Source organism: Aspergillus karnatakaensis (assembly GCF_047715665.1).
Source record: "Aspergillus karnatakaensis strain CBS 102800 unplaced genomic scaffold BJY04scaffold_40, whole genome shotgun sequence".
Classification (NCBI taxonomy): Eukaryota; Fungi; Ascomycota; class Eurotiomycetes; order Eurotiales; family Aspergillaceae; genus Aspergillus; species Aspergillus karnatakaensis.
The window spans coordinates 49520-72501 of NW_027395752.1; the positions used below are offsets into that span (position 1 = coordinate 49520).

Here is a 22982-nt window from a genome sequence, read left to right on the forward strand (position 1 = left end):
CTCATATGCAGATCTCCGATCCATCGCTCAACAAGGTATATCCGTACTCCGTAGAGGTCTCCAAGATGGCGGGTGGCCGAGGCGGCCCTTGTTGGGATCAGCGCAGGTCCACAGAGAAGAAGTAGAATAGTCTCCTTCTTCTCTCTCTCACATCTCACCTTGGCGCTTATGTGAATGTCTATTCTCAAGGATATGATCAAGGCTGGCTATATGATATTATTCTCTAACGCTAGGAAATGGATTGCAATACCTAGAAGACGATCCAAGAAAGCAACCCCCGCTAACTTTCCAACTTCTCGAAACCTATGCGTGTGTATGAGCTTACGACTGTTGTCTCTACCATCAATGATGACGTATTGACCCCTTGACTATACACATCTCGCGAGTTGATGCTCCGTTGGCTCTGTAGACGACAGCCAGTAGATATATGATCTTGACGATGATACCTACCGTCAAGGCGTCTGGGATGTTTGCCTTTGCAGGCATTAGGATTAGCTTACGAGGCTCTATGTACTTGTAAGAGTTTACAACCTGTCGTGGACTCGGACAAAGCAGGACTTGGTGGTAATATTGTTGCTGCTGTGTGAGTGACTGTTGACCCGAAGTAGTTTGAAGCCGCCACCATAAAAACGTATGCTCGCAGGGGCTCAATTAACAAAGAGATACTCGCTACGCACGCAAAAAAACATACAACAGCTGGGATTCGCATGTGGTCACCCACCATACTACTAACCAGCCGGCGACTGGCTTAAGTACGGCTGAGCGGACGGGAAGCCCTGTTCTCCACTCCCTGTGGTCGTATGTACTAGCTTGCGCACGGGAGCATGCTATATAGAACTTTGAAATTTGCTTCACCGTGTCTCAGCAAGAGTTGGCCAGAGAGTTGTTGCTCTTCTTGCTCCATGGCCCATACCACGCAGCCCAGATGGCCAGAGTGACTGACCGGAGACAACAGAGCTGCGAGTACCTAGTACATCCAAATAGATCCAGAGACAGTAAGTATCTCCTTACTTCCGCTTTGCCCTGGTTCAAAGTCCATGCAAGATGGACATGCTAAAGACCAACTGGATATATAGGTAGGCTCTTCTCCAGCTCTTACTACCTGATTCCTGATTGGCTACCCCGGCCTGTTCGTCTGCCAATCACGTGCCAACGGAGTCGATTTCCGCCGCCTCCAGTCCACGGCCCGGCTCCACCTCGTCGTCCCTTGACACTGATATATACATATCTACATCTATATATATATATGTATTCATCCATTCCATATAATCAGATGAACGACCAGCCACAGCTACAACTGGATGGGACCGCCCAGCCCCGACTACAGCCCTCTCCCATCGCCGGGAGCCCCCTCGCGAAACGCACCGCTCTCGAGGATCTAGATCCGGTTTCCGTTCCCAAGCGTATCAAGAGATCAGCTGAAACATGGAGGGTCGCTTTCCCGGAAAACGGTACAGACAGTAGGTCAATGAGAGTGCGGTACAGTCACGCTGACCCCGGCCTCTCTCCCTGCAGCCTGCAGTTATCGAGGAACGGAACGGCGAGATCGAATTCCGAGTGGTCAACGATGACAATACCCCCGATAACATGATTATCCTAGCCGGCCTCAAATGCCTGTTCCAGAAACAGTTGCCCAAGATGCCCAAAGATTACATCGCGTGCCTCGTCTACGATCGCGCCCATTTGTCGCTCGCAATCGTCAAAATGCCCCTGGAGGTCATTGGTGGGATAACCTTTCGAGAGTTCCGGGATCGCAAGTTTGCCGAGATTGTCTTCTGCGCCGTCTCGTCGGACCAGCAGGTGAAGGGGTACGGAGCGCATTTGATGGCCCATCTGAAGGACTATGTCAAGGCCACCTCGCCTGTGATGCATTTTCTTACCTACGCCGACAACTACGCGACCGGTTACTTCCAGAAGCAAGGGTTTACCAAAGATATCAGTCTGGAGAGGTCGATATGAATGGGCTATATCAAGGATTACGAGGGAGGGACCCTTATGCAGTGTTCCATGGTACCCCGGATACAATACCTTGAAGTTGGCCGCATGCTCCTGAAGCAGAAAGCAACCGTGTACGCTAAGATGCGTCTCCTGAGCAAAAACCACATCGTTCACGCTCCACCTGCGCATTGGGCGAAGGGCGCCCTCACACCCATCGACCTGCTCTCGATCCCCGCTATCCGGGCGACTGGCTGGTCCCCGGACATGGACGCGCTGGCTCGAGAGCCTCGCCACGGCCCTCACTTCAACGAACTGCGGCGGTTTCTCAATCAAATCCAGAACCACAAGCAAGCGTGGCCGTTCCTCCATCCAGTGAACAGGGACGAGGTCGCTGATTATTACGACGTCATCACTTCGCCAATGGACTTGTCGACCATAGAATCAAGGTTGGAACACGACGACTATGGGTCGCCCAAGGAACTGGTTCGTGATTCGAAACTGATTTTCAGTAACTGTCGGCAGTATAATGATGCGACCACTGTTTACGCCAAGTGTGCGGCCAAGCTGGAGAGGTACATGAGGAGTTTGATAAGAGAGGTCCCAGAGTGGTATGACTTGGTTGAAGATCCGTGAGTTGGCGCCGCAATCCCTTCCGGCTAAGCATCTCTGTCTCTATCCAAGGTTCCTTTCACAGGTACCGACTCAGTCGTGGAAAAATGTCTGTGCGGATGGCTTGTGAATCTCCCTCGAATTGTATCTACTGAGTAGCATCATAACGACATTAACAGGAGCCGCGTCTGATATGAGCGCTTGGCTTGCTTCCAAGCAAGAACCGGGTGTCAAGCCAACTCCTGAATTCCGCAGCTTTGGCTTCCGCACACATCTCCACCTCCTCTCCCTGGACCTTGATATCGTCCATGCACTGCTGTGCCTGCTCTTGCATTTCCTTCATACAGTCGTCGGCGGTGATACGTACCTCGGTGTGACATTCCTCAACCTGCTCGCGAAATTCGGTTTCAAATACTTTACATGCCTCGAAGAACTGATCAAAGCTCCTGCTCACCATGCTATCGAAAATCGCTTGCAGGTTATCGGACTTGAAGTGATCTACAATCGCCCTATCGATGTATTCTCGGACTCCGGGAGCAAACCGTTCGACCTTGGTGGAACTGGGGTTTTCCGACTCAAGGGGTAGGTCCATGCGTTCAGGTATAGCCCGCTGACATCGGCATTCAAGTCGAAACATCAATTGACGGATTAGATTATCGGAAGCACCTTGGAGCAAGTCTTCAATACGCGCCAGTGTCTCACGCTCCGTGCGGCCAGGTGAGGGAGCACGCGCAAAGTGAGTTGGCCGGATGGAGGGAGTAGGCGGTGTATTAGGTTCAGTGGAATAATACGACGGTACAGGGGATGAAAGAACGGGTTTTCTCCGTTTGCCATCCTCGGGTGGGAATGGCGAGTAGTCTATATACAACTAATAAGCTATCTGGGAAGGTCAAGGGGCGTGGATGGTTGGATAAATGAATACCTCGGGGCCGTTTTCCACCCACATGCTCCCCCCTCGCCTGGGGCTCAGAGAAGAGCGGGCCCTTGTCCTTCACCTGAGCGGCCTCAACCTCCTCCTGGTATGGCGGGGGATCGAGCATCTTCCCAAACACATGGCCGTCTCGCTCGACCCTGCCTTTGCGAGCATGATTGAAAATCTTTGGCTGAAGTCCTTCTTTGAGTACGGAGAAAAAAGCCTTGAGCCGATCAAGTTCGCCGTCCTGGAATTGTCGACGGGCAAAGTGTATGTAGAGCGAACGGGATCTGAAAATCTTCTCAAATGCGGCAAAATTCGAGTCTTCCTGGTCGGGGGGCTGTACGAGAGGCGGGCCAGCAACAGCGCCAATGCTATAGAGGTCCAATATGAGCGTTGCGACCGTCGATGTACCTGAGGTCTGCGCCGGGAGCTTCGCCAAAAGAGATTTCGGGAAGATTGTTTCGGTGGTGGGCTGGACAAGTTGGTAACTCTCAACTGCGCTCGGTGAGATATTCAAGGAGAATTGCTCCGGTCGGTCGGTGGGTTTAGCTAAAGTTGCCTTGAAGTTTAGTGAAATAGTTCCTTGGTTAGCCTTTCCATCGTAGTCAATATAAAGCTTAGCCAAACAGGAATCGTCTGCATGAGGCAAAGAAACAAGAACTTGCTTCCTCAAGGTCCACGAGGGCATTGGGGAAGCTGTGTTCATTCTGACGGTGCAACAAAAGAGAAGGGAAGTAAAAGACCCCTCGATGGATCGAGAATCCCTCCCACCCGGGCTTGGAAAAATGACAAGCAGCCCTGACTTGGGAAGAAAGAGAGAAAATGAAAAGAGAAGAAGAGAATGGTGAAAGCTCTTGCGGCCTGGTCACGAGTACGTGCCCAATCCCAAGAGGGAGAGTCCTATGAGAACACAGGAATGGCAGGACTGGCGGCGAGGACAGCAAACAGCAACTACATGCGGCCTGGTCACGAGTACATGCACAATGCAGGACTGGCGGCGAGGACGGCAGATAGCAAGGTAAAGGATGAAGCGTGAAGCTGAGATGGAGATGGAGATGGAGATGGAGATGGTGATAATGATGGTGATGGTGAGGAGACTCCGAGAGTGACAGGTGAGGAGGCTGGGAGCGGATTTACATTCACCCCCGCTCCGGACATTCTGTTCTGCCGGATTTAGGTAGTAGGCAACCATCGTGCCTAAGGCCGCCAATGTTATCTCTCTCATCGCCGGATAATTTCAGTTACATGGTAGATACGAAATCCGTAGATGTTGATAAGTAGTTTGGTTGAAGTAGGTAAATCCCGCCCTTCGCCTAACACAAGCCTGCAAAGAGCACGCTGCTTCACCTTGGGAAACAGACGACGAGCGAGCACTTCAGCATCACCAGTCTATGGATCTCGAGATGAATGAAGCTCAACAGTCCCAGACAAAGTCTATCCTCTTCGTCTTCCCATCACTTCCACTCCGCAGGTAATAGATTAGCCACCAAGTTCTCCTTCACTGCTGTCAACCATCTCTCCACCTCCACCGGCTCATAATACGACTCATTATAGCTCGCACTTATATACAACACATCCTTCCAGCTCCAACAATGCACATACAGCTGCTGGCTCACCATATGAACCATGAACGTCATGTCACGCACTTTGAAGATTCCATACTGCGCCTTGATCTGTGCTTCCATCGCACCAAGGCTGTTAATATTGGGTTCTGTTGGGAGCGGCGTATCTGCAGGCAGCGGGGTCTGGAACATTGCCGTGGCCTTCTCGACAAACGGCACCCGAACGAACAGCATATCGCTCGTTTTCAAGTCCCATGACTGTCGGTACAATGGTTGGATAACACGAACGAGCTCGTTCCAGGGCGCTCGGGCATTGACATTGATCGGAAGACCCACTAAGCGTAGCGAGGGGCCATGGATGGGGCCGTCGAATGGCGGCGGGCAGTATTTTCGCACATTGAAGGCTAGCCAGGAGATGTACCTGGAGGCGGAGTCTGAATTGGTCGGGTTTGCGTGAGCGGTCTCGACAATGGCGGATGCGTGTAGGGTTGTGGTTAGTGTTATTCCTTGCTCGCGGCATGCCTGGCGGAGTGCGGTTGCGACCTCTGCTGGGACACGAAGTTCCGTGCGGCGAGTAGTACCGGGCAAGGCTGCTTTTCTCTCGGGGGCGATAGGAAGCCCGATTGACGGCTGGCCTTTTAGGAAGGTGGCAAGGAGTTCGTCGGCGCGGCGATCCCAGTCGTCGTCTCTGGTGGCTGGCATCCCGACTACGGCATCAAGCGAGGGAACCAAGCGGTGAGCCTCTGATCCGTCAAACGTCGAGGGCAGCTGAGAAGGAGACTCCAGCTCCGAAAGAAGCTGGTTGAAGACCATCCAGTGTCCGCAACCGTCCCAACGCCAGTGGGCTGAGACAATGCATATTTCATTACTGGCGGGAATCCAGTGGCAGGTAGCATGGGGCTTAGATAGGCAGAGGTGATCGGCCGCCTGCAGTTCGTTAAGCGAATGGACGGTCGACTCAACACGGAGAGTCATGTCACACCAGGCTTCAAGAGCGTCGGCGTCTTTTATTGGGTAGTATCGCTTCTCGTCTGGGTGCAACTTGAGGGCAATATCCGGGTGCCGCAGCCGGAGGCTTTTCCAAGCGGCGCGCAAACGGGGGATTAGGTCAATGTCTGAGGGAGCCTCAAGCTGAATGCCTCCTATTAGTAGCCAATGTTCACGACCAAGTGGCTTTCCCATATCGCCGATGAATTGGAAGAGTCTATCATGGCAATCAAGCGGGCGGCTCCAATAGCCCTCTAAACTGTTCTGGACCCACGACATCGTTGAGGTAGGAATGTGCTAGAGTGGAATAGAGCGAAAGAACATGCTCGAGCCTTATATTGGCTCGTTTGCACGGATCCTCTTTCTTTGTGACTGAGGTGGTGCAACAAGCGAAGGCTGTCAAAGAAGCTGTTGCATCATCTCTGGTACCTAGGCACTCAACTAGAATTGTGATTTCGATTTGAGAACAAGATGGAGGTTGAGCTAACTATCAGTTCCAACATTCTGTTGAACGGCCTCAGTACTTCCAAAGGTCCAAGAATAATTCGTTATGCGCCCCAGCCAGACGCGGCCTGAGCAAGCGATCGACTATCCAATCCAACAAGGCTCAGCCTCGGAGCGCAGTAAGCTCCCTCATACAGAATAGTAAGCACTAAACAATTAATCAGTCGTTGTTATGATAGGTTCATGATGCGAGACAACACCATCGGATACAACCACTATACGTCTGCCCAGGCCTCGTCCCTTTTAACGACTATCCTACGCCTTTCAAGAGCCACCTGGTACCCGCCCTTGATTTCACCTCACTCGCCTATACACTTGCATACTCCCCTTTACCATGACAGCCAGCAAACAAACCTGGTTCATCACCGGCTGCTCCAGCGGTTTTGGAGAGCAGTTCGTCCGCCAACTCCGTGCTCTCGGCGACAATGTCGTCGCGACAGGCCGCAACGCAGAGACCAGACTCGCCCACCTCAAGGACACTGGCGCCACAATCCTCGATCTCGACGTCACTGCTCCTCAGACAGAACTGACCGCCAAGTTCCAGCAGGCCATTGACATCTACGGCGGCGTAGACGTGCTCGTCAACAACGCGGGGTACATCCAGTGCGGGGTCATTGAGGAGATCACGTATGCACCTTGGCCAGTCCTCACTTGGCAACTGTGTCGAATCAGCGCAGAGGGTTAACCTGAGCATCATAGACAAGAGGAAATGCAACGCTCGCTCGACACAAACTTCCACGGCCCCATCAACCTCACCCGCGCCGCGCTGCCTCATTTCCGCAGTAAGGGCGCACAGGGACAGGGCTTGATCATCTACATCGGCTCGCAGTCGGGGTTCTACGGCGAGCCAGCTGCCTCTGCATACTGCGCTAGCAAGTTTGCGCTTGAAGGTAGGTGTTCACTTTCGTGCCCTACCCGCACTCTCTATCATAGCCTCAACCTAGCTAACACCCCCCAGGCGCCGTCGAAAGCCTCTCCAAGGAACTCGCCTACTTCGCTCCTGGGATTAAACCCTTAATCATCGAAGCGGGGATCTTCAGCACCGAAGTGATGAAGAATATCAACCACGTCCCGCACAGAGTCGACTTTTGGAAACCGCTCAACGACGCGTGTCGGGTTCGTGGGGCGGGCAATTATAAGAACCCACCGGGGAATGCGGTCGACTTGGTAAGTAAGGTGATCCAGATTGCGAAGGGGGTGGGTGTTGCTGAGGGGAAGGAGGTTCCGTTGAGGATACCGTTTGGGAGTGACAGTGTGGGATTTTTGAAGGAGAAGGTTGCCCATTTGAATGCAGTTCTAGACGAGTGGGAGGAGGTTGGGAGGAGTACGGATTTTCCAGGGCATACGGGGCCGATGAAGGATTTGCCGGAGTGAGTCCATTGCTAGGGCTGGTTGAGGTCATGGATTGATATCATGATAATCTTATCTTCCATCTGTATGGCCTGGTGTTTTGGCAGGCTGGCAGAATGCAGGCTTTGTCTTCTTCAATACAGGTAGTAAACAAGCTGGATAGGATGATATAATATTTTTCAATATATCTATCATGTCCCCCGCTCTCACGAAGCCGAATCTCCCTCCAATACCCCTGCGTGTCATGCGGAGGGATCACAAAAAAGGTAACCTCCCACGACCTTCCATCACCTGGTAGAATCTCATCCTCACCAATGATCTCAACCCCATCTTCTCCAGCAGCGCCCTCAAATTCACCAACACATCCTCAACCGCATGATACCATCAGGACAACACCGACAATGGCCAGAAGCGGCATCGCCCATGAGCAAACAGTTAGTAGTGGCGCCAATCTGGAAGCCGATGTCTGACAGGACAAAGACGACGTCGGGCGCCACGCTCATAGCCTGCAAAGCCACGTTTGCAATGCTCATGATTATGATCTACCCAGCCATGTCGCCCCAGTTCTGGTCAGTGCGGAGACAGGCTGCGATCACAATCGTTGCGCTGAGAGCGACGAGACACCACTTGAGGCGATTGCCTTTCATACTATACTTTCTATCTTAGGGGATGGCTTCTTCGGAAGCTTCGTTGTCTTGAGACTGGCCCCTTCTTTGAGTCTGTTGATTTCGACCTCCACCCCGCAGACCTCGAGTTTGCCGAAGCTTGCTGCCTTTTCTCCAGGCTGTCGACTTGGATCAGGTTTTCCTCCCCGAAGATATCGCTAAGGAGGTTGTGCATCTGCCGGTGGTCTTGCACAATGGTCTAAAGTAGAGTTAGCAAGAACATAATCTGTACACTACTAGTGTGAAGTATGTTAGAGCGTTTAATTTGGCGGCTGTCGCCTCGTCCTGGATTTTCTCGAGCACAGCGTGTTCACGGGCATAGTCGGCAACCTCGACGGCCCCAACCACTCTACCCCGGAACATGTGCCCTAGCTTCTCCCGAAAACGGGATCGTTAAAGATCCGTCCGTAGATGGCTACTTTCTCGATCATGCCATGCATAGGTTTGAGATCTATTATTCGAGAGGGAGCGGGTGGGTGTCTTACACTCTCTTCGCGGATGTCGTTTTGTTGCGTATCTCAAGGGCCTCAAACAGCTCATCCATACCCTTCTAGAGGTTTGCAGTAACGTCATTGCCGAACCCCTGCTTGCTTTCCAAGAGATTGGTCCCCAACTCCTTTCTCGCGTCGTGCAGGGATTGGCACTCGCTCTGAATCAACGGTCGTTCGAGATACCCACCCAAGCCAACTTATATCTCGCTTGGCCCGGGAGCCAACGTCCATTCTCGGCGAGGCGAATGCAGTAAGAGGAATTGTCGTTGATTCATCCTGCTTCAGAAACAGCAATGGGAACAGGATCAAGAGCTTGCATGCCTGACGAGAAGACGAATTATGAGCATGCCTCTTGGCCGACATGTAAAATGATACTTCGCTCACTGTTCCCAAGGGTTGTCGCATCCAGGAGGGGATATAAGTCACGACCAATTTCTCCCGCTGCTCCTCGTCCATGTGATAGAGCTTCGTTGTGTAGAGGAGTTTCTGGGTGTTTTCTTGGATAGCCATAGACCTCCATCCATGGATGTCCCTTAGCTCCGACTGCTTCGTATTCGGCGCGGTGTTGTTATCATCAGACGCTGCAATCGCATCAAGCAGTTCAAATGGCCGCATATGGGAAACAGTCGTCTCTTTTAAAGATGGCCCAGTACTGCTATCGACTGTCCGGCGACCCTGTGTTGTTTCCCTTGATCGCCAGTGCTCTTGTTCTGCCAGAATAGAGTATACATCTGCATTGAACTCTAATGCATCACAGACGAGGTGGGTTCACCTGCTGGCCTTGTGAAAATTGAAGGATGAGATTCGGAAGGAGAGCAATGATGAAAACAACTCCCTCAACCTCAGACATATCCTCCATCACGTGGATCAGTAACACATTCTCTTTTCTCACTTTTCACTCTTCTTACTCTTCACTCATATCATCCTCACTCATCTCATCTACATCCTTCTCGTCCTCACGCCTTTTATCTCTCTCTCTCTCTTCCTCACTCCTTCCTCCAACAGCAACCCATCTCGTCCTCCACTCTCCATGTCCTCCTCCTATACCATCTCTGACTCATGGGATCTCTCCATCGACGTCTCCGAACATGGGTCCCACCTCGACCATCAGGGAAACTCTGTCAAGCAGATCTCCAGAACCGCTCGCTTCAGAGTCGAGCGTGAGAAGCTCTGCTCCTGTGAGTACTTCGCCAGGATGTTCAGCGGACAGTGGAGAGAAAGCGGAGCTGGATCAATCACCCTTGAGGGAGATAATATTCACGCTATGGAAATCCTATTTCGCGCTCTCCATGACGCCCTAGACTACATTACTCTCAGCTCGGTCGAGATAAAAACCATCTAGCACCTGATCAGCGCCGCCGACAAGTACGAGGTGGCATACAAGACCGGTGTTCTGAACGACTGGTTTATTCGATGGTATCGCGCAGCGTCGAAGGGGCAGGATATTCGCAGAGACTGCAGATTCCAGCGACAGGTCCTGTTTCCACTTTACGCGTTCGACTATGCTCTTGGCTTCCTGCAAGCAACGAGGTACCTGGCTTACTTCAGTGACGGCTATATCACTGAGCTTAACCCTGCCGGGCTGACAGCGCTGCATCTCCCAGCTCGGGTTATTCGTGAGTCTCACTCGATACCAGTATGGGAAATATCATCTAACGCCTTACCTTTGCACTCTAGAGCAGTTAAACACCGCCCGCGCCGGTCTTCGTAATGCCTTGCACTATGGCCTCTTCAGCGAGATATCTAGGCTCCTCAGATCTGGAGACTGCTCCTGCAAAGAGAATACGTTCTTCCAATACTTCAAAGCGTTACAAAAGATTGATGTCTGGCCGCTCGAGAGGAATATGAAGAATATATGCATGACCGAGATGATTGATCGCTGCCTCGGAGGGTTCGACGACTCGAAGATCCGACCTGATGAGAATTGCAAGCCGGGACCTCGCACTGGGGGTTCAAAGCCGTTTTGGAAACGGGATACCTGCTTGTGTGATAGGGACTGGAAGGTGGTTGTCCGCTCAGCTGCCCGAGAAACTAACGCCAAGTTTGAGGGCCTTTGCTTGGACTGCATGAGCATCACGAAGTGTCTCCAGGAAGGACGCGACCCCGACCACGAATATTGGACGCACACACAACACAAGGAGTGGGATATCAATTGTCGGGTCAATCATGGACAATCTAGCCACTGGTACTCCTTCATGGGCCGCCGCGAGAAGAGGGGTGTTGCAGGGTACACCATGAGCGGCGATGACTCTACCGCCTGATGGAGCTATGCTTGAAGGATCTTGTTGACGTGCAGTGGGGAGCCTCGAAGGGGCTTGTGGGGTCATATGAGGCTACTTTGATGTCTATGTTTTTATTTCCCGCCGGTTTGTACTGTGGACTTCGTCTACCTTGTTGAGCAATGAGCATTTAGCTCCTAGGATTTGTTAAGCCAATAAGAACTCTCCACGCATTCAAGACAAACACTCTAGATCTTGTTGAGTTATGAGTACATAGATTCGCTGAATCAAACATTGTTACAAGAGAAGGGTTGATGAATCTCAATTAGGAACTTGGTATCGAGGAAGCTCGCGAGCAGATGGATACTACAAGTCTCCTTACTACTGCATACTTACTGCACCACCCCAGGGCAACTGGGCTATTTAGTCAATGGAGGTGGAGTTTCCCTAGCTTTCTTAACCTCATCCACCACGACTGGCACCTCGTTCGACTCCGGAAGTTGGCCTGTTGCAGGATCACGTGGCTGAGTCTTAAGGCTGCCTTTGACCACTGGCACGGGAGGGTAAAATCCAATCTGCGACTCGACATATGCTCGCCACCGCATACCATGCATAATTGTCGGCATTTCGCTGAGAGAAAACCCCCGACCAGAACGGGTCTCCGGGCTTTTGATATCTTGCAACCTTCTTGTTCGTCCAGGGGCCGTATGCCGTATGCCACCCTGGACTTTTCTACCCTTGCGCGGTAAAGTACAGCTCAAGGTCAATGACTTCAGGGGCTGCCTTGGGCATCTTCATAAAGTAATACAAGTGTGTGACTTCGTGGAAGAAGACACGCGCGCGGTTCTCCCAGGTTGTCAAGTCTCTTTGGACCGGCCGTGACTGGCCTTTTCCGACCCTCAGCGCCTCATCCAGGGACTTGAGATTGAGGAATCCGTTGCAGAATGTGACGAGTGTATACGGCTTAGCATTTGGTTCGGTGAATGCCTGCATGTTGCTCGCTTCGGGGTCTGGAGATTCTTTTCGATCCTCGCCAATGCGACACTGGCCCCCATCATCATCGTCGGGCCTCGCATCGCCACAGGTTTTCAAAGGGTCGATGGAATGGTCCCCCTTTACACCGTCGCTGCAACAAACCTGCTGCTGTTAGCATGGGTGCTGTTTTGGGCCTGGCGCTGCTCATACCTCGATCCACAGGTACCGGCCGGGTAGCCAACCGAATATTGGATAGGACTCTTCCCACCAAGCGGTATACATTTGCTCTGCAGCATTATAGACGGCTTGGACGAGTCAGTGGCAGTTCAGGGCATTACTGGCTGCTAGCTTACCCATGTCCGTCCGTCTTTCTTAACGCAGGGATAATCAGCCAGGCCATTGCCCTAGATATCGGCAAGATGTACAGGGCGATCAAAGAAACCGACACGTCTTTTCTCAGGGCACGACACGCCAGATGCTGGGCTTCCGTTGCAAGCCCAGTCAAAACTTCCGGTCTCTTTGATACGGTTTCGCAGAGATGGGGCCTGTTGTTGCTACCCGGATCAGTCCAGATGATATCACAGGCACCATCCCCGTCCCAGTCTGCAAGGTGTATATCGCGACGATCTAAGTCCTTGCCATTCAGACCTCCTACACTAGACGGGTCAAATATCACAGAGTCTGGTCCCCGTAGCTTTCCCCGGAGTCCGGGAACTTGCGGAGGCCTTTGTTGGGGGTATGTTCTCATGTCACTTTTTTGAGAGAATCCAGACATAGTTCATGCGCCCGTCACTATGGCCCATCACGTTGCAGTATCGGTTGCTGTCCGCTATAGTCAGCATCAAGCTCATGATCGGTCGCTGGAGCCTCAACTGTTTACCTTTGATCTTTGTCCCGCCACTACCAACATTCTTCCACACACGGACAGTATAGGTATGAAAGCCCCCGACATCAGGTTTACTCGTCAAGCCAGAGATGTAGACATAGTCCTGCCGGCCCAGCAGTCCAAAGTCTTGAGCCTCTCCAAAGACTCGCGCAAAGTAGAACTCTTCTATAGCTCCTTTCTCTCCCATTCCTGAATGAGTTGGCCCAGGGCTCTGTCAAGTTTTACACTCCCTAACTATTGCCGTACGGCCTCCATGTATTGGTTTTGGCCCTTCTATATCAAGGTAACTTTACGGTATGATTATTATTGGTCTCAGTTGGTTTGGTCCCCGGGGGCCTGACGGCGTCTGAAGTTGAAGTTGAACTGTGGCTCTGGTTAAAGAGAGCTAGGGGACTTCGTTAGGGCTAGCCGTAAGGGGGAGTCCTGCCGACATGGATTCGGTTCCCTGTAAGGGGAAACCACAGGTTAGCTCATGTGGTCACTGCTTTGCTACGACCCTGAGGGCGGGAGAGGGTTCCATTCAGACTGACTTCTGGCGCTGGTATTGGGGAGTCTTGGTCAGTGTGGAGTCCAATGACTTACCAGCACCTTCCAAGCCCTGCATTGTATACTCCAAGGGCAATTTCGGTTAGTTAAAAGGTCCAAGTCTCCATTCTGACCCTTTTGTCTTGTGTTAGGCAGCATCGAATGCTCAGTGGAATAGTATATGCCACGATTCAGGCACAGAATCTTCATGTTACGAAGCTACCACCAGCTGGGACAAGCACGAGCAGCTTATCTAGTTTTGCGAGCGCTCTATATCATTGTCCCCAGCGGCTCACAAGCCCTCGAATCCTACCACTGCGTTTTAACTGGTCTGGTTTGTCGGAAACATTCTAAGATTGCATTTTCTGTCTTCTTCGAACGGATCCTAGCTAAAGACTCGTGGTCCTCTCTCGTGCTCCCCTGAACGATATGCAGACGCCCGCTCTCGGTGGATGCTACGCTACAGTTACCTCTTGTTACGATTTGTGTTTTCCATTCTCATACCCTGAATTGCGATGCTGAGATACTATCCCGCCAACTATCAAAATGACAATGAAGCAATCGACCCGGATTCCTCCCGCACGCATAGTTAAGGGCCTTCTTATCTCGTGCAGCAGGAACCTACAAGCCTAGGACTGAGAGCTGTTATCTCCAACCGAGGGATGAAGATTGTTAGCAGTAACCTCCAGCAAGCTTCTCTCGCGTGCTGTGTTTGAGGCACAGGATAAGAATCGCGTGTGTCTGCATATGGATGTGACAGCTTCTGGAAGGGAGATACAGGATATTATTTTGAAGAGGACGTGATTTACACGAGAATTGTGGTATATTTGGCATCGGAATTGAGGATAATAGTTAGGTGATCAAACATTATCTATCCTACATTCGTGGCCTGAACTTTCCGCAGGACCCCCAAAGTACTAGAAGAGCATGCCCACGGAATCCACAGCTGCAGATCCATCCAATGTTAGTAGTCCGTAGAGAACTAATCATAGCCCCTGAGTAAGGGAAGGGCTTACCCATATTGCCGATCTGAATCCACATATCCTCTCTAACGGGAAGCTGTTAACCCTCCCTTTCATGCGTGCGACACAGCTCCTCGACGAACGCTACAGTACGCACCAAGTGGCCATCATCCGTTGGTTGAAGGTAGTTCTGAGCAAAGATCTCCAGTCAGCCTAAGTGGATGCGGTGATTTGAGATATCGGTGGATTGAGGCTCGGGCATTTTGCGCGACGCCCGGATCAGCAGATCCATGGGTCCCTTTGGTTCCAGGAGGAGCGCTTTATTCGACGCACTCAGATATGGCAGATCCATGAAGACTTTGAAGAAGATTGAGACATTTACGGCGTGGAAGTAGAAGAAGTCGAGCTTGAGTTCCTTTTCGGCGTTTTGAGCTAGTGCGGCCCAGTATATTTATGATATTAGGCAATAAGTGGCAAGCGTTAAAGGAAACAAGACAGGTAAAAGGGAAAGAGGACTTAACTTACTAGCTGTGTTTATCATCTGAACTGGTCTTCAGGTACCGTCCACTGACTACAATACTTGGTGACCTCTTCACCGGCTCGCTGCAGCATCAGTGTCACAATGGACCGCCGGATCTTATTCCTATTCTCTTCTAATGGTACTGGTGAAGGTGCAGGAATACGGCAATGTACTGATATCGAGACATGTCCTCTGCTCAACTACTATACCAGTGTAAGATGTACAATGAATGTACAAGGCATGGGCCTTTTTACAGTAATGTGCTAGCTGTCTATATAAGTAAATATTACAACAAATTAAGTACATACGACCACAGGGTGAGGAGAACAGGGCTTCCCGTCCGCTCAGCCGTACTTAAGCCTCACGCCGGTTGGTTAGTAGTATGGTGGGTGACCACATGCGAATCCCAACTGTTGTATGTTCTTGGTTTTTATATTTTATATTCTTGCCAGCTAAGTGAGCATATCTTCTTTTGAAACTTAATGTAGGTAGTGCTCCACCTTAGGTAGAGATGATGTATTGCCGGAGGGGAAAGGTAAAAGTATACCTATCTTTGCGGGAATTTAATGACACAACCTTGCCTTGTTGTATTTTGTTTATTTTCCAACTGATACGGTCAGATTTCATTAACTATACCTCTCTAACAGAAGTGGTATCATTCATAGCATTCCACCGCGCGGCCCATCTTGATGGAGATGGAGTTTGGGGAAATCCCTGAGCATCGACGACTTGGTGCTCTGTCTATTCTTGCTCGTTATGCGTGCCTGCTGCATCCGTTTGCGGATTTTTGGTTTCTTCGGGGAAATCGGGGGCATTTATTATACAAGAGGTCAAGAATACTTGGAGCTAGAGTAAAAGGAGTAGATGGTGTGGCCAAATTATGTTTATAGTCTTGAATACATATATATATACATCGAGGTAGACCGAGTAACAAGGCAACAAATAACAGAAACTTGAGAGGGCAAGATATATTCATCGCTCTCAAGGTCACCCCACCGTAAATAGAGTCTAAACTGGTTTTATAAGTTGCTTTGTCCTGATAGAATAGAACAATGGATCGAGTCATTATAGGAATTAACTCACGTGAGCATAACTATGCGCGCTTACATAAGTAGTTATGACTCACGGCAGCTCTACGTAGGAGTTTTGTATGGGCGGCCGGCATCGGCTCCCCTCCTCTTCACTCGACTCTTCTTTGCTTTTGCTCTTCCCACTCACGCAACCTCAACATGGCGAGCAATCCAAGCAGTCTGTTGCCTGACCCAACAACAGACCTGAACTGGAGCAATTACAATGGAGGTGAGTCCCCAATTGCGAAGATTGGAATTCGCTCGTTGAACTGACAATACCCCTCCCCCGCCAGCAATCCACGAGATTTTTGCACGCAACGCCAACGCACACCCGGACCGGCTGTGTGTTCTCGAAACGAAGGGCGTGCGGTCCCCTGAGCGTCGGTTCACCTACCAGCAAATAAACGAGAGTTCGAATCAATTGGCCCATTTCTTTGTGGACAATGGATGCGAGCGGGGAGATGTGGTTATGATTTATGCGTATCGGGGGTGAGTCACCATACTCTTTTCAGAATACTGGATGCTTGGTGGATGTGTGCTGATGAGTGCAATTGGCAGTGTTGATTTAGTGGTTGCGTACATGGGAGCTCTCAAGGCCGGTGCGACTGTCAGTGTGCTCGATCCACAATACCCGCACGATCGTCAAAAGATCCTACTCGAGGTCGCCAACCCCCGGTTCATCGTTCATATTCAACGGGCGGCTGAGGAGTCTGGTCCAATTGCCGAGACCGTTTCGAAGTTTATTGCGTCTGAATTGAGCATCAAGGCTACTGTTCCGGCGCTGAGGCTTCATGATGATGGACAGCTTTTTGGTGGTGTTATCGAGGGGCAAGGCCAGGATTGCCTTCAGCCATTTGAGTCTGCTAAGCAGAAATTACCGGATGTTGAAGTTGGGCCTGACTCAGTGCCCACCCTGAGTTTCACGAGTGGTTCTGAAGGCAAGCCCAAGGGTGTCCAGGGACGGCATTTCTCTTTGACGTACTTTACCCCTTGGATGCAGGAGAGATTTGGACTTTCCAAGGATGATAAATTCACTATGTTGTCTGGGATTGCGCATGACCCGATTCAACGAGATATTTTTACGCCTCTTTACCTCGGTGCACAGATTGTTGTGCCGCACCGTGACAGCATTGCACACGAGCTTCTTGCTGAATGGATGAAGGAGTACCGTGTCACAGTTACCCATCTCACACCTGCAATGGGTCAGATTCTGGTTGGCGGTGCTAGCGCTCAGTTTCCCTCCCTCCACCATGTCTTCTTCGTTGGAGACCTCCTAACCAAGAAGGATTGCCGAAGACTGCAAGAATTGGCCCCTAATACTGCCATTGTCAACATGTACGGCACCACCGAGACCTCCCGAGCTGTGTCCTACTTTGAGATCCCCAGCAAGAGCCAACAGCCTCAGTATCTGGATGATCAACCAGATATCATCCCTGTTGGTCAGGGTATGCTTGACGTTCAGCTTCTGGTCGTTGATCGTGAGAACAAGAAGCGAATTTGTGATATCGGTGAACAGGGTGAACTCTTCCTCCGAGCAGGAGGCCTTGCAGAGGGATATCTTGGAGATGACGAGCGCACTCGCGAACTCAACTCATCCAAGTTCCTGACGAACTGGTTTGTTGATCCCGCGGTATGGACTAGCCAATATGAAAAGGCTGCCGCAGAGTCGCCCAAGCCGTGGATGAAGCTCTACAAGGGCCCACGGGATCGCATTTACCGCACTGGTGATCTTGGTCGATTCCGTCCTGACGGTGCCGTGGAGTGCACTGGCCGTGTTGACAACCAGGTCAAGATCCGAGGTTTCAGAATTGAGTTGGGTGAGATTGATACTCATCTGTCTCATCACCCGTTCATCCGTGAGAACGTCACTCTGGTCAGGAGAGATAAGGATGAGGAGCCGACTCTGGTCAGCTACATTGTCCCAGAGGCTAAGCGATGGTTCGAGCAGCTGGCTGCGGATGGACACCTGCCTTCTGAGCCGGACCATGCTACCGAGGACGAGTCATTGGTTGCCATGCTCAAGAAGTTCCGCTCGCTGTCAGAGGACTGCAAGAAGTTCTTGAAAACCAAGGTGCCTTCCTACGCGGTACCAACAATGTTCATTCCCCTTGCTCGTATGCCTCTCAACCCCAACGGCAAGATCGACAAGCCCGCCCTTCCTTTCCCCAGCACCAGTGATCTTGCTCTTGTGAACCGGAGGATGTCAAGGAGCTCTTCGTTCCAGGGCTCTCTTACCGAGACACAACGCAAGGTTGCCGCGATCTGGGCATCAGTCCTGCCAAACATCACGGCTAGGATGCTAACACCCAAGTCCAACTTCTTCGAGGAGGGTGGACACTCAATCCTTGCTCAGCAAATGCTCTTTAAGGTCCGGAGAGAGTGGAAGGACATTGATATCCCGATGAGCGCTATCTTCCAGTCACAGACTTTGGAGGCTTTTGCTGCGGAGATCGAGAATGCCCAGGACCCTACTGGTCTTCGTCTTGATCAGAACCCTCAGAACAGTTCCATTTCTGTCGACGAGGCATACTCGGCGGATGCCCGTGACCTTGCTGGGAAGCTTCCTGCTTCTATTCCCAAGTCGACCGGCTCTGGAACTGCGGGAACAGCTTTCCTTACCGGTGCTACTGGTTTCCTCGGGTCTTACATCCTTCACACCCTTCTTGAGACGAGCAAGGAGACCCGTGTCATTGCCCATGTGCGATGCAAGGATGCTGAAGCAGGTCTTCAGCGTCTTAAGAACATTGCTGAGACCTATGGACTCTGGCGGGAGGGGTGGAGTGGCCGTGTAGAAGTCATTCCCGGAGACATTTCCAAGCCCCAGCTTGGCATGTCTTCTGAAAACTGGGATCGTGTTACCCAAGAAGTTGACTTCATTATTCACAATGGTGCCCAGGTCAACTGGATGCTGCCGTACTCCAGCCTGCGCTCGGCCAACGTTCTGAGTACCATGGAGTGTGTCACTCTCTGTACCAGCGGTAAGCCCAAGCGCTTCGCATTCGTCAGCTCCACGTCGACCCTGGATACCGAACACTACGTCGACCTCTCGCGAGAAAGCGTCGCGTCTGGTGGAACCGGCGTCCAGGAGACCGATGACCTTGAAGGCAGTGCGAAGGGTCTAGGCACTGGTTACGGCCAGTCGAAGTGGGCCAGCGAGTACATTGTCCGCGAGGCCGGCCGTCGTGGACTTGCTGGTGTGGTCATTCGTCCTGGCTATATCACTGGAGATCCCGCCTCTGGATTCTCTGTAACCGACGATTTCCTCCTACGTTTCTGGAAGGGCTGCATTCAGGTCCAAGCCCGACCGGACATCCCAGGAAACACCATCAACCAGGTTCCAGTCACTCACGTCAGCCGCATCGTAGTTGCCTCAGTCCTTTACCCACCCGTTGAACCTCTAGGCGTTGTGCAAGTCACGTCCCACCCACGCCTGACCACAAACGAGTACCTCGGCTCGCTAGAGACCTACGGTTACAACGTGCCCCAGGTCCCCTACCGCGAGTGGTGCACTCTGCTACAGAACTACGTCGCTGACGAGCAAAACACCGGAGCCAAGGAGCTTGCCCTCCTCCCTCTCTTCCACTTCGTTGTCGGCGACCTACCGTCGAACTCTCTTGCGCCAGAACTCGACGATGCCAATGCCACTAGGGCTCTACGCTCGTTCGGTGTCAATCCTGAGGAATTAAGTGACCGCGCAGTCGGCACAGAGACCGTTGGCCGGTACCTTGCTTTCTTGGTCGCCACTGGATTCTTGCCCGGTCCCAGCGGTACTGGTGCCAAGGCTATTCCTGAGGTTGATACCCAGAGACTGCAGGCTCTTGGCAGCCTTGGTGGACGGTCCTCAAAGTGATGAATGAATGGGAAATGGAAACGGATGTATTGTACTCGGTGCTTTGGTTATTTGCGTAGTGTTTTGGTTGGCCAGCGTCATGATTGCTAGATAGATTCAAAAGTTATTTCGGGTCAGATCTTAGATCACACCATATCTAGAAGCATGGTGCTTATAGAATATATTTGGGTGATTGTTTATCATGGACTTTTTTTAAAAAGACACCTTACTCTACTATGACTACAGTCCTGGATGGACCGTGCGCGATGCAGGACTTATCCACGTGATGTACTATTTACCCACGTGATTCACTCTTATTAGCGCGGCACATGACGAAGGCGGCGCCGGATATCGGTTGCATCACCGGGCACCAACATCCTCCTCCATAGCGACGCTGTCAACAACCTAACGACTTTGTCGAAACACCTAAGACTTCAAGATGGGGGCTCTCCTCTCCATACCATTTCTGGCGCTGCCAAGTGCCGGCACGGTACGTTGTCGCCATCTCAACCATGATCTCGACTGACAGGCAGCCTAGATCCTCACGGCGGTCGGCTCATGTTGCGGCGCTGCAACATGCTCAGCTGTGTGCAGCGCTTGTGGAAAGTTCAATAACAGGTATGCGCGGACTCTAGCAACTCAAATTGATCGGTCTGGCTGACAGCTCTGCTACTGCAGTATGGCTACGCGAATCGCATACGCCTTTATCCTGCTCATCAACTCGATCGTATCGTGGATCATGCTCACGCCCTGGGCGCTCAAGAAACTTCAACATCTGACTCTAGATTACATGGAGATAAAATGTGACGGGAAAGAATGTTATGGGTGGGTTGCGGTGCATAGGATCAACTTCGCTTTGGGTCTTTTCCACCTGATCCTCGCCGGATTCTTGCTTGGGGTTCGGTCATCAAAGGACGGGCGTGCGGCGCTGCAGAATGGCTTCTGGGGTCCGAAGATCGTGCTGTGGTTGCTGTTTGTGGTTATGTCATTCTTCATCCCGGAGTCTTTCTTCTTTGTCTATGGGCATTACATTGCGTTCATTTGCGCGATGCTGTTCTTGCTGCTTGGTTTGATTCTGCTCGTGGATTTGGCGCATACGTGGGCGGAGCTGTGCTTGCAGAAGATCGAGGATCATGATTCGAGGATGTGGCGCGGCCTGCTTATTGGGTCTACCTTGGGGATGTTTATTGCTTCGATTGCAATGACGATTCTCATGTACATCTTCTTTGCGAAGAGTGGGTGTGCGATGAACCAGGCTGCTATTTCGGTATGTTGCTCTCCCCTCGTCTTGCTCTTACGCTAACCAAACAGATCAACTTGATCGTTTTCTTGATCATCTCATTCATCTCCGTGCAACCAGCAGTCCAGGAACACAACCCCCGCGCTGGCCTCGCACAAGCCGCCATGGTAGCCGCATACTGCACCTACCTCACTCTCTCCGCCGTCTCCATGGAACCCGACGACCGCCAATGCAACCCCCTCATTCGTGCCCGCGGCACCCGCACCGCAACCATCGTCCTAGGCGCCCTCGTCACAATGGCCACGATCGCCTACACGACCACCCGCGCCGCAACACAGGGCTTCGCGCTCGGCTCCAAAGGCCACATCGAGCTAACGGATGATAACGAGCACGGCCTCGTAACGCAACAACCCTCCACTCGCCGTGAAATGCGCGCCGAAGCCCTTCGTGCCGCCGTCGCAAGCGGCAGTCTCCCCGCCAGCGCTCTCGACGACAGCGACGACGATGACGATGACTATAACAACGCAAAGGATGACGAACGGGGTTCAACGCAGTACAACTACTCCCTCTTCCATATTATCTTCTTCCTCGCCACGACGTGGGTCGCTACGCTGCTTACGCAGAATCTGGACCCCGAGTCCGTGGATGATTTTGCGCCGGTGGGTAGGACCTATTGGGCTTCATGGGTGAAGATCATCAGTGCCTGGGTTTGTTATGCAATCTATACGTGGACGCTTGTTGCGCCAATTTTGCTACCAGACAGGTTTGATATGTACTAGTGTGGTAGTCGTGGTGAGAGGAGTTTGGTTGGTTTTTGGTACATCTCTATGCTAGTTGTTTTTGTTTGGTTTGGGCTTTTATTGTTGTATTGATATCCCGTCATTCGTTATGTTGGTGGCTTCCAACGCCATGGGCAGGTTCGCGTCTTATTTAGTTAGATGACTTACCTGTAAATACTCTAGCTCTCTACTTAATAGAGCATGCATCTTTATCTCAATCTTCATATGTTCATATTGTGATTTACCGTATCAGTCAATCGTAATATCCGACCTGGAAAGGTTATGGGTTGTAACCCCTACCCTATGTTTATACGTAGACCCTCATATATACCTCTTCGCCACAACCATCACCATCCTCAAACTACCAAGAGACTTCCAGACCGTTCTCTCTCTAGTCAAGGAAAGAGACACCAAAAGAACATACCCGTCAATTACCACTTCCTAACCGCAGAACGAAGCTACCATATTACCGTAGGGTGTGGGGATACAGGGGGGTTCCCCCCTAGCAATATCTCTCCGGGCTACAGAGTATAGCCCTATAGCTACTGCTGACTCTGCGTCTGTAATTTCATTGACTCGACTCGGTCGACCTAGACCGGGGTTTGGGGAGTTGTGGGGTTCTAGGGGGTTTACCCCCTAGATATATCCTCCTGAATATTGCCCTACGGACCACAAAGTACTAAATCTACAACTATCGCAAATTTTATTCACGTGTATACTCTGCAATGCCTTGGTTCTAATGAGTTATAGCGGTGGTTCGCCACTGCAATCAACATATAAGGTAGTTAAGCAAGGGTGGCGCTGCCACCCTTCCTCCCCCCTCCTCCCTCCTCCAGTATTTGGATTCCACTATTACACCATATCGGATTGTGATGGAGATTGAGGGGCTTTTTGTGCAATATCAACTTAGGCCATAATGGGGCCTCCTGAGTAGTGGTTTGAGCCCTAACCCCCA

The 22982-nt window shown here is 51.4% G+C and overlaps 7 protein-coding genes across 7 annotated transcripts; 5 read left to right on the forward strand and 2 right to left on the reverse strand.

The window, feature by feature from the left end:
* Nucleotides 1–1273: 1273 nt before the first annotated feature.
* BJY04DRAFT_208835 (bromodomain-containing protein) lies at nt 1274–2571 on the forward strand (the record flags this gene model as incomplete). The annotated part of the gene is made up of 3 exons (XM_073714045.1): nt 1274–1460; nt 1523–1939; nt 1988–2571. The coding sequence occupies 3 exons, from the start codon at nt 1274–1276 to the stop codon at nt 2569–2571; spliced, it is 1188 nt and encodes a 395-aa protein (XP_073568897.1).
* BJY04DRAFT_102115 (uncharacterized protein) lies at nt 2514–4299 on the reverse strand. The gene is made up of 2 exons (XM_073707947.1): nt 3470–4299; nt 2514–3405 (listed from the first exon to the last, which is right to left on the reverse strand). Exons 1-2 carry the CDS (start codon nt 4167–4169, stop codon nt 2720–2722), a joined length of 1386 nt encoding a protein of 461 aa, XP_073568898.1. The 5' UTR covers nt 4170–4299; the 3' UTR covers nt 2514–2719.
* A 435-nt stretch (nt 4300–4734) lies between these two features.
* Nucleotides 4735–6616, reverse strand: BJY04DRAFT_229431 (uncharacterized protein). The gene has a single exon (XM_073719066.1). It carries the CDS (start codon nt 6289–6291, stop codon nt 4918–4920), a length of 1374 nt encoding a protein of 457 aa, XP_073568899.1. The 5' UTR covers nt 6292–6616; the 3' UTR covers nt 4735–4917.
* A 34-nt stretch (nt 6617–6650) lies between these two features.
* On the forward strand, nt 6651–7990 carry BJY04DRAFT_194202 (SDR family oxidoreductase). Its single transcript, XM_073712030.1, has 3 exons — nt 6651–7143; nt 7216–7406; nt 7475–7990. Exons 1-3 carry the CDS (start codon nt 6851–6853, stop codon nt 7888–7890), a joined length of 900 nt encoding a protein of 299 aa, XP_073568900.1. The 5' UTR covers nt 6651–6850; the 3' UTR covers nt 7891–7990.
* A 2062-nt stretch (nt 7991–10052) lies between these two features.
* BJY04DRAFT_220453 (uncharacterized protein) lies at nt 10053–11283 on the forward strand (the record flags this gene model as incomplete). Its single annotated transcript, XM_073716879.1, has 3 exons — nt 10053–10204; nt 10376–10638; nt 10700–11283. 3 exons carry the CDS (start codon nt 10053–10055, stop codon nt 11281–11283), a joined length of 999 nt encoding a protein of 332 aa, XP_073568901.1.
* A 5010-nt stretch (nt 11284–16293) lies between these two features.
* aarA (L-aminoadipate-semialdehyde dehydrogenase) lies at nt 16294–20198 on the forward strand. Its single transcript, XM_073719067.1, has 3 exons — nt 16294–16408; nt 16473–16668; nt 16738–20198. The coding sequence occupies exons 1-3, from the start codon at nt 16339–16341 to the stop codon at nt 20027–20029; spliced, it is 3558 nt and encodes a 1185-aa protein (XP_073568902.1). The 5' UTR covers nt 16294–16338; the 3' UTR covers nt 20030–20198.
* A 180-nt stretch (nt 20199–20378) lies between these two features.
* Nucleotides 20379–22245, forward strand: BJY04DRAFT_194208 (serine incorporator domain-containing protein). The gene is made up of 4 exons (XM_073712031.1): nt 20379–20498; nt 20547–20626; nt 20687–21275; nt 21320–22245. Exons 1-4 carry the CDS (start codon nt 20448–20450, stop codon nt 22025–22027), a joined length of 1428 nt encoding a protein of 475 aa, XP_073568903.1. The 5' UTR covers nt 20379–20447; the 3' UTR covers nt 22028–22245.
* Nucleotides 22246–22982: the final 737 nt, after the last annotated feature.